Genomic DNA, 10,312 nt, shown 5'->3' on the forward strand with positions numbered 1-10,312 from the left:
AAGCAAGACATAAAGCTAATTCCCTGCAATCAACCAAACCAGCTGGAACCCTCCCCCAATGACCCCTATGGGAACACAGCAACAAAGCAGGTGAATTAGCATGTTCCAGAAGAAAAACAACTTCAAAGCTGGATTGTATTTATCCATACATGACAAAACAAAACCTCTTGCATCAGAGAGTAATTTTCCTGCCTAAACATGATGTATAACTTGTATGAAAATCGGAAAGATATAACCATACAAATGGCTACCGTACTAAGACAAAATTAAGCTGACATCCATAGGAAAAACAAACCTACCTAGGCAACAATCATGGCTGCCGGCAGGGGAAGTGGAAAGGATGGGATTAGCAAAGATGGAAAAGAAGTATAAATAGATGGGAGACCAAAAAATCGTAGGCAATTGGAGGTCGAGGGGTACCAATACCATAGCATTGAAAACCATCTTGAAGGCGGCAGTTTCTGTACGGGAGCGCCTGCTCACCTCCTGCAGCGCCACGGTGCGCCTGTCCGTCTCCGCGACGGCAGCGCACGAGGGTTGGGGTTGGGCCGTTGGGGACTGGGGCACCGAGGCCGCCGGGCGGCATCGCCCGCGCGCCCGCGCCCAAAGATTTGGGCAAAACAGGAGGAGAAGCGAAGGAGGGACCGAGGAGCCAGGCGACGCGAGAAATGGGTCGTTTACCGGCCTAGTTAACTAGCGGCCATCGATTTTCCTGGCGGAGCGGCGTCCAGCCCAACCGGAGAAGCCCAGCCGCGAGGCCCAAGTGCGTTTGGACGGCCGGAGATGGAAAAAAAAACCCAAACGGCCTAGTTAACCAGCGGCCATCGATTTTCCTGGCGGAGCAGCGTCTAGCCCAACTGGAGAAGCCCAGCCGCGAGGCCCAGGTGCGTTTGGATGGCCGGAGGTGGCAAAAAAAAATCCGATCGGACGGCTGAGAGGGGTGATGGCCCGAGAACGCTCGGAGTCCATCCCATTTTGTTGTCTCTAATTTTTGTAGCAAAAAAAAGGCAGAAAAGTATTGGGTGCAAGACTTGGATCACGCAATATTTACAAAAATATTTACAGCCTCCGTCTACCCGATATCTAAAGTCCGACGGAGCCTAACGTAAGGAAAAACGTTGAAAAATATATTTTCAACATTTTCCCTAACAACTCGAACAATAAAAATGGTAGTACGTTCAAGAGGCTTTTCGAAACCTTTAAAGGTAGTCAAGTTCGTGCAGAGATACTAGTAACGATGTTTCTGCTATAGTCAATTGCAGTCTCTATGTTGAAAACTCAGCAAAATTTCATGTTGCAAAGTATGATATCATGGAGAATATTTTTTTAAGAGATTTTATTATAGTTTTTAATTATAAGAGTTACCCTTGTAGTTTCTATAGTCTATAATCCAAAGAATTGTACATGTAATGGTTCTCGTGTTTGAATAAAGCTAGATGTTATTTAAAAAAATGGTATCCGCATCAATTCAATACTACCATGCACCGTCCTTCTCGTTCAATTGCCCTTGTCGGTTGCCAATCATCATCGAGCTGGACTTCAGCATCGTGTGACTTATCCCTTCTCCTTCCTCCTTTTTCCCTCGTTCATCCCTATTTGATTCTTGTGCCGAGTTGACGGGGCGTGCAATTTGCTCTGTAAGGCCAAATATAGAATGTTGGTTCCATATATTTTCCGGTTTTTTTTTGAAAAAAAGGAAAGCCCCCAACCTTTGCATCAACCGATGCACATAGACACCATATTATTAAAATTCAACACGATATCATCATCCAAAGTTACAACTCAAAAAGATAACAAGAGACCGACAAATCAGCCATCCTCAAGTCTAGCCTCGGCGCGCCATCCAAAATGACAAAAAAAAAGAGTGCCTTTTAGTTGTCCATTGCTCTTATTGAAACTTCTTTTTGACCAACTCTTATTGAAACTTTAATTGCTTTGTCCATTTCTTACGAGGCCAGCAAAGAATCCTATCATGCAAAAACCAAACCGGGAAAGTGTTTACATCGTGATAAAAAGTGTGCACGCACAGCACACGTTATTCCCCAACAACGGCTCTGTTAGCAAGCCAGAAAAGGACGCGCACATCGTACATTCGTGCAGTACGCCACAGCATAAATCGCCCAAGTGCTCGCTGTCCCGTCCCTGTCCTTCTGATCGATCTATGTGCATCCTCAATCTCTGCCTCACTTGCTGCTCCTGCTTACTCCCTCCCTCGCACAACCGCCACCAAGACGACATGGCTGCCTCCGCCTCCGACGACGGCGTCATCACGCACCGGGACGTGAGCCTCAGCACCGGCGTGCGCCTGCACGTGGCGGAGGCCGGCCCCGCGGGCGCGCCGGCGGTGCTGCTGCTGCACGGGTTCCCGGAGCTGTGGTACACGTGGCGGCACCAGATGCGGGCGCTGGCGGCGGCGGGGTACCGCGCCGTGGCGCCCGACATGCGCGGCTACGGCGGCTCCGACGCGCCCCCCGGGGCCCCCGAGGAGCAGTACACGGCGCTCCACGTCGTGGGCGACCTCGTGGCGCTCATCGACTCCCTCGGCGAGGAGAAGCAGCCGGTCTTCGTGGTGGCGCACGACTGGGGCGCGGTCACGGCGTGGAGCCTCTGCCTGTTCCGGCCGGACAGGGTCAGGGCCATGGTCGCCCTCAGCGTCGCCTTCACGCCGCGGAGCCCCGCCAGGAAGCCCGTCGATGGGCTCAGGGCGCTCTTCGGGGATGAGTACTACGTCTGCCGCATTCAGGTACGTGCTACCATCTGAAAACCCCTTGATGCAAGGAAAGCAGATGTGACTAATTTAGCTTGCTATATCCCCCTTCCGTGTTCTTTCAAGGTGACATTTTGCTTTTTTTGTTCTCTTTTCTTTTTGGAATTATCTCCTAATAGAAGTAAAAAAAAAGCCCCTATAAAACAATCTACTCCCGGCGCTTTGTCCCATGTTAAATAAGCACCGTCAACGAAGACTTAGGCCTCTTGGAAGTTATTGTCGAGACTCGGTGGCATGTAGGGTCACTGTGGGATGTAGATATCACTTTACCGTCGCATTCCCTCGGGTTCCAGATGACCGACTATTCTGCAAATTGGTTCTTTTACTGTCGCATATACTAATATAGGACTGTTTAATTCTCTTCTAGTTTCGTAAGGAACGAATTAACCAGCGAGGCCACGACTGAAGCCATTGCTTTTTAATCCATATAAATTGTTGCTGGATTTGCATTGCATGTGAAAACAATATGATGGAGCCGGTTCTAATATATATGCAGGAGCCTGGAGCAATTGAAGCAGAATTCGCCCGCCTAGGCACGGATCTGGTCCTAAGAAAGTTCTTTACTTATCGGACTCCCGGCCCGCTGTTCATCCCAAAGAGCGGGTGGGGGTCACCAGATGACGAGGTGCCCTTGCCGAGCTGGATCACCGAGGAGGATGTCAAGTACTATGCAACCCAGTTTGACAAGACTGGTTTCACCGGAGGATTGAACTACTACCGTGCCTTGAACAAGTAAGCACTTGCTATGGACTTAATACAACAGCTTCTGAGATGAATACTAATTTTAGTAAAAATAACTTCTGAGGTGTTGGCAGATTTCGAAAATAACATACGAAGTACAGGAATTTGACTCTTCTATACGCATGGTTGCTAATTTCCATGGAGAAAGGCATTGATATAACACTACAAAGTTATGTTATAATTCCCCAAAAGAAAATTTATGTTATAAAGCAACAATTTACTTTATCTCTCCAAAAGAAATGGTTGTACGGGAAAAGGACGGTAACTTGAGCGGATTTGCGCAACTAAGTGTTATCTTACCACCATATATATTTGGATTGTGTATAGGACATGGGAGCTAACATCACCCTGGACGGGGGCTGAGATAAAGGTACCAGTGAAGTTCGTGATTGGAGATTTGGATTTGACATACCATACCCCAGGCATACAAGATTTTATTAACAAAGGTGGCCTCAAGAAGTATGTCCCATTACTGGATGATGTGGTGATAATGAAAGATGTTGGGCACTTCATAAATGAAGAAAAACCAGAGGAAGTTAGTGCGCATATAATCAGCTTCATAAAGAAATTCAACTGAATGAGGTATTTCAGCGAACAAACATCGGAGAGGGTAAAACTGTAACATTGTGTGATTTGATGTTGAGCCTATTTCTTCACTGTGTTTCATAAACTTCATTATATGAAACTATCTCAGTGTGTGGTTTCACTCTTTGTGTCATGTGGAATGTTCAATGTATCTTGTAGCATGCATATTTCTACCATATGAATACTGGATCCATGCTTTGTGTGGATGTTTGCCCTTATATGCACAAATTTTTGTTGCTAAATTCCATGGATTTCAAGGGAAACGTGTACCCAATTTTCGATTAGTGTCTATGACGCCAAACAACAATTGGCACCGTTTGCCAGCCGCAAACTGCTGAGAACCGCTCGGTTTCTCTACCAAACGCGAGCGCGGTGCTCGTTTCCACTCCGCCACCGGCCAGGCTTGGGGTCCTCGCCCTCCCCATCTCCAGCTTCGGCGACGGGTGAGGATGGGGACCTCGGTGCTTCTACTCTGGTCTGTAGGTAGGGTAGATTTAGGTTTTCATGGAGGTGGGTGGCATATTGGTGGTAGAGACTACATCGCATCAGAATATTTTGCCCTTGCTCTTTCCACCACCTCGGAGGCGTTCCGATCAGTGACGTCGGGAAGCAGGTGGCTTGTTAGTCTCCCCAGTCCCTAATTCCGGTTAGTTCAGTTCACGGTAGTGGTTGTTTTGTGTCCACTCTTGTGGTCGCAGATTCGACTCTTGCACATAATTTTTTCGTGTTTTGAAGAGTGGCTTGTGGTTCGTGGTTGGTAGCGTCCTTTTTCTTTGTCAACTAGGGTGAATGAAGATGGTGGCGCCGAGATCTGGTGTCATGGGAAAGATTTCTGGCCGACGCACCATTATGGTCCGGTCTCCTGCTCCTCGTGTGTGCTAGTCCAATTCATCGGCTCGAAAAACAGTAATTTCTGCAATGGTGCTCCTCAAATCTAGGAATGTCGGCTGCGCTCCAGCCTTCTTCGACGACGCCATGACGGCGGGAAAATTAGTGGCGGGGACTGTTTGACTTGGTAAAAGGTCTCGAAAAATTAACTTGTAATTTTTTTTATTGGATATTCCTTTGTACAAATCTTCAAGACATCGGTCTTTCTGGTTGTCTTGTGTGGTCCGTGCGTTGTAACCGTGTGGTTGCACCCCGGAACCTGCACGGCTGCACCGCATCCAGGTGAGGCCGACCAGCCGAGTGATCTGACCTGAACCTCCACCGAGCGCGTGTATCGACGTGAACGATTCGAATCCAATCCACCTGTACTGCCGCCATGAATTCGCTCGCTGTCCTTTGCCGCTCGTCACCACTGACACCTGCCTCCTCATCTCCCTCTCCGTCCCCCAATCGTCCTGTATATATAAAAGTCCCCCGCTCGCGACCAGCAGCTCACCGCCACGACATGGCCGCCGCCGCCAGGATTTCCTCCCGAACCGTCGCCGTGGCAACAACCGCTGCACCACCGGTCATGTGAGTATCGCAACAATCTCTCGAGTCTGGCGCTCGTGCTGTTCCGGAATCTGGATCTAGAATATGAAATTGCTCGATTTCATAATCTCTTGCATCATTCAATCTGACGTGTGCAGCTCCCCGAAAGAAAATCTACACGCTTCCCTTGCCTCCACCTCCGAGCCCCCTCCGCTCTTCGACGGCACGACCAGGTGAATTTTAAGAAATGAAATCTGCATTGCAGATATGTCTCGTGGTTCATCACTTGTGCACATATCTAGGGATATAAACTGCTTTTTCTTTTGTTTCTCCTGGAGGTTGTATGTTGCATATCACTGCCCATACACACGGCGCGCTTGGATTAACAGGAACTACAAGGTAGCACCTCTAGTGTGTTCTTTGATTTGCAGTCCACGCTTTCACAGGACTTGTGCTGATAGGTGACAAAAGTTTAATCTTCTATTTGTACCCCCTCCGATCCACTAAATCAAAGACACTTATTATGGATCGGAGGGAGTATGATTTATTGCCCAGGGTTTCAGGACAAGATTAAGGTAGTCGTGATCGGTCTGGCAGACAGGCCATCTAGGTACAAGGAGAATGTTTATCCAGAAACCAAGGTATGGTGCCTAATCTCAGTTCTTTCTCACGTGCATAATATCTTGCTCTGTTTGCAGTCCATCATTTCTCTGATATCCATGCACACTTGCCTTTATTTTTCTACGGGTGCCTTCACTGGAGCATGACAACCAGGTGAAAGGCGAGAGCTTGGATTTGATCAAGTACATTGATAGAAATTTCGAAGGCCCATCTTTGCTTCCTGAAGTATGCATATATGTTCAACCATCATGAGCGTGATGCTTGTACAAAGACACATCAGTTTCTCAGTGTTATTTACCTTTGCATTCATAAATTGGCATGATTCTACACGAAGCAGTCCTCTTAGGAGCTACTTGTATATACAGATGAGTTTATCAAAGAATTATACTCATATACATACTCCCAAGGGAAATGTGTCAGAGGAAACTGGTAAAAAAGCATAGGTATACACCTGTAACCTGTTTACTCATTTCATAAGTTCTACAGGCTGCAATTTGTATTCATATTATAATTGGAATCTCTCATGCATTATACTTTCATTAGTTGCTGCGCTGGATAAAATAGAAGCTGCCATGGGAAAGTTTACCAATGGTCTTTGTTCCTTGGCCAGTTCAGTTCAGTATGCCACATCATTATGTGTGATTCCTTTAATTCCTTTTATATAGAACTATAAATAATTGTGGTTGACATGTGGTCTTGCTGTGATGTTAATTTCTGCACAGGGTGGACACTGCATATCTGCCATTTTTCGGAAGGTTTCAGATATTATTATTTTCTGGTATCAAGAACTATGATTTCACCAAGCGCAGAATGAACCTTCAGAAATACATTGAGGTAATTATGAATGATGTGAGATGAGATTGTGCCATATTTTAATGTTAAGTTTGAGGAATATTAGGTTACTCCAAAATTAATTTGACTCGTATTTTCCAAAAAACAATAGGTAGTACTATGTAATTGTTCTGGACTGTTGGAATAATCTTGCCTAAATTGGTTTTGTACACGGTACATGTACTAGACTACTAGTTCTGTCCGAGTTCTAACCAGGATATGATTGATTAGCTCAATGAATTAGAGACTAGGGATTAAGTAAAGGTGGTGTCCGTACGGTACCAGTATAGTACCAGGTTTTTTTAGGTCTATTAGAATAGTGTTCTTGTGGGTGTTTAGACATAGAGTCCGAGTAGGTGTTGGTTCTAGTGTGTGTATATACAAGTGTAGTGCTGTTTCTTTGTATTAAAAGATTGCAAGAAAAAAATAAAGAAAAGAAGCAGACACGTTATGTCGTTCATACTTTTAAACTTTTTCTGAATATCTCAGTATAAGTAATAATATGGTGCATATGCTGATTTGATTGATTCGAGCCGTTTCTTGGAATGTGCTGAGCGTCAACGAATTGGTTTACCGCAATTTCTAGGAATGGGCTGAAGACGAGAGAATTCAAGGCGTTGCGAAAATAGGTACCTCCTTTTCCTTACCATCCAAGCATTCAAAGTATCAGCTTACCGTTATAGCATTAGTAGTAACATTACCTCCGCTTGTCTCATCGCCTCACCTTTGCGGCCCTAACCTCTGATCCGCTGGTCCTCTCATCTCGTTCTCTCTGATCTGCCGACCTTTAGGACTGCCGCAAGATTAGTTTCTTATTTCCCCTTTCTTCTCGTTACGGCTGTTGCAAAGTTAGTATAATCTTAGGGAGTGAGCCTAGCTCACTTGGTTGGGGGAGTGGGTGTACAATCCCAATACCTGAGTTCAAATCCTCACGGATGCGAATTTAGGATCCTATTATACTGTATGGGTCTCCCTTACAGTTAATATAATCTTCTGTTGTCTCACGTTGCGCTCTTGCTTGGTGACCACCTTGGGCGTCTCTGTGGTGAGATTTTTGTTCTTGTTTCCAAATTTGCATTTTCCATATCTTTTGATCTGGATTGACATTATAAGTAGCACTTTCAATTATATGTTCCAAATCCCTCCACTTACTCTTCAATCTACTACTGCTCCATCAACCTCAAAGTATTCCTTTCTGAAAGGCGAAGGCATTAATCACGCTACATGTAAATTATATAATCATCTATACTACTATTTTTGTCACTCCAGTTCCTGCCGATGTTCTTTTAGTTGAGTTGTACCCAGCATGTCTATATGCCCCTAATAAAACCCGTTTGATTACAGGACTTCAACCTCTCAGCACTTGTCAAATATCCCTCTTCACTTGCTGGTTTGGTGTGAATATGCGATGCCAACCTAGTGTTGTGTACGAACTAGTTATCCTCCTGTCACCTGAAACAAAAGAGAGAATTGAAGGACTTCATGTTAAGAACTTTCTTGATTTGAAGCTTATTGGGAAACAAAGTAGAAAGATTATCGGATATCAAATGAGTTTAGCTGAGATTCAGAGAAATCTTTATCACATTATGTTTAAAATCAAGTGCAAAAAATTATGCATCACACGAGAAGTATTGGATATAATTATTGGAATGCCGCATGGCTATTTTCAAAAGTTACAATCTTCGAGTAGAGAGGAAGCAAAGCATTTGACTCGATGTACAAAGTCCGCCGTGGATAAAGAAACTCAGAAGAGGAGCTATAGAGTAGCGCCGGTGCTTCAAACAAAGATGAAGCTTAGGACAAATATGTTTTGCGGAAGATCAATGCCGGTGCTTTTGATGATAAGAACAAAGTGGCGTAAAAAAGAAAAAATTTCGCCACGAACAATATTAAAGTTTTCCTGTTTAAAATTTAAAGACGTTGACGTGGATGTTAGTTTTTTCTTGTTTTAGCGTTGGAAAGATTGTTGCTGCCATTAACTGTCATTTATTCGTCCATGGCGATGGTACGAGTATAGGATCCTTAGAAGTTGCAGGATTTTAATTTAGGTCAACGTGTCTTTCATGCTTTAATGGCTGGTATTTGTAATTGAAATTCAAATTAAAACACGAAGCAGTCACTATCCTGGAATTATTCTAACCGTAAGTACCTTCATAGTTCTATCATAGTGGGTAGGAAATTGTGTTTCTAATCCTAGAATTTTTCTATTTCTGGTTAGATAAACAGTGTGTCTAACTATAGAATTTTGCTATTTCCTAACTAGAATTAACATAATTCTACAATTAGAGACATTTCCTACTAAATATAAGAAGAGCTATGGATGTACTTGCGGTCAGAACAATAAAACATAGCCAACGATTTGCTTCGTGTTTTTTCTTTATTTTGAATTACTAATACCAGCTATCAAAGCATCAAAGACAAGTTTATCTAGGACAACAAGAAACTTTTTAGGATCTTCTACTGCTTCTACCATCGCCTTAGACGAATAAATGAGGGTTGGTGGCAACAACAATCTTTCCAATGGCAATAACAAGAAAAATCTGACTTCCATCTCAACGTGTTTAAATTCTGAACGAAAAAACTTTAATTTTTTTGGGGTGAACAATTTTTTTTTAAAGCCACATCGTCCTAATCATCACAAGCATCAATGCTGATCTGTTGTTCCCTTATCTTTGCCATAAGCTTCATCTTTGTACGAAGCATCAGCACCGGTCTGCTGCTTCTCATCTTTTCTTCTAATTATCGTTATCAACATCGGACTCCAAACCTTCATACATGAAGTCAATGATTTGCCGCTTTGCTCTTTACTCAACGATGGGAGCTTCTGAAGATAGCCACACAACATGTCAATAATTTTATCACTGTTTTTTGTGTGATGCATAGTTTGTAGCCATTGATTTTGAACATAACTTGAGCAGAATTTCTCTGAATTTCAGCTAAACTTATTAGGTATCTGGTAATCTCTCTACTTTGCTTTCCATTTAGCTTCAGTTAAGAAGGTTTTTGAAAGGAAGTCCTTCGATCCTCTTTTTTTGCTTCAGGTGACAGGAGGGGAACTACTTCGGCCACCACTATGTTGGCACTGCATATTGACATCGGTCATGGCTGTAACCACCAAGCCAACAAGTAGGAGAGTTGACAAGTGGAGAGGTTAACTTCACGTAATCCAACAACTTTTCTTAAGGGCATATATATGCTGGCTAGAAATCAACTTCAAAACACTAGTAGGAACTGGAGAAACAAAAATAGAAGTCGACTGAAGGAACAAAAGGTAGAAATCCAGAGCAGGAAAAAAAATTGATGTCTAGAAGAACATTTATTGTCACAAAATAATAACTTTGATAGAAG

The 10,312-nt window shown here is 43.9% G+C and overlaps 2 protein-coding genes and 1 non-coding gene across 3 annotated transcripts; all 3 read left to right on the forward strand.

The window, feature by feature from the left end:
- Nucleotides 1-2,057: 2,057 nt before the first annotated feature.
- On the forward strand, nucleotides 2,058-4,313 carry LOC100844349 (epoxide hydrolase A). Its single transcript, XM_003563872.4, has 3 exons — nucleotides 2,058-2,743; nucleotides 3,264-3,499; nucleotides 3,836-4,313. The coding sequence occupies exons 1-3, from the start codon at nucleotides 2,162-2,164 to the stop codon at nucleotides 4,083-4,085; spliced, it is 1,068 nt and encodes a 355-aa protein (XP_003563920.2). The 5' UTR covers nucleotides 2,058-2,161; the 3' UTR covers nucleotides 4,086-4,313.
- A 914-nt stretch (nucleotides 4,314-5,227) lies between these two features.
- Nucleotides 5,228-6,539, forward strand: LOC112269838. The gene is made up of 4 exons (XM_024457169.1): nucleotides 5,228-5,554; nucleotides 5,671-5,745; nucleotides 5,851-5,911; nucleotides 6,027-6,539. Exons 1-4 carry the CDS (start codon nucleotides 5,358-5,360, stop codon nucleotides 6,084-6,086), a joined length of 393 nt encoding a protein of 130 aa, XP_024312937.1. The 5' UTR covers nucleotides 5,228-5,357; the 3' UTR covers nucleotides 6,087-6,539.
- Nucleotides 6,540-8,931: 2,392 nt separating this feature from the next.
- MIR7718 (microRNA MIR7718) lies at nucleotides 8,932-9,486 on the forward strand. Its single transcript, NR_126998.1, has one exon. It is a non-coding gene; the product is annotated as a microRNA MIR7718 (primary transcript).
- The last annotated feature ends 826 nt before the right edge of the window (nucleotides 9,487-10,312 follow it).

Source organism: Brachypodium distachyon, chromosome 1 (genome assembly GCF_000005505.3).
Source record: "Brachypodium distachyon strain Bd21 chromosome 1, Brachypodium_distachyon_v3.0, whole genome shotgun sequence".
Taxonomy (NCBI): domain Eukaryota; kingdom Viridiplantae; phylum Streptophyta; class Magnoliopsida; order Poales; family Poaceae; genus Brachypodium; species Brachypodium distachyon.

Coding starts and splice junctions, on each gene's coding strand:
- LOC100844349 (XM_003563872.4), top strand. CDS start 2,162: ATGTGCATCCTCAATCTCTGCCTCACTTGCTGCTCCTGCTTACTCCCT. Junction 2,744..3,263: donor ACTACGTCTGCCGCATTCAG/GTACGTGCTACC, acceptor ATATATATGCAG/GAGCCTGGAGCAATTGAAGC. Junction 3,500..3,835: donor TACTACCGTGCCTTGAACAA/GTAAGCACTTGC, acceptor GATTGTGTATAG/GACATGGGAGCTAACATCAC.
- LOC112269838 (XM_024457169.1), top strand. CDS start 5,358: ATGAATTCGCTCGCTGTCCTTTGCCGCTCGTCACCACTGACACCTGCC. Junction 5,746..5,850: donor CTCTTCGACGGCACGACCAG/GTGAATTTTAAG, acceptor TTTCTCCTGGAG/GTTGTATGTTGCATATCACT. Junction 5,912..6,026: donor GGATTAACAGGAACTACAAG/GTAGCACCTCTA, acceptor ACTAAATCAAAG/ACACTTATTATGGATCGGAG.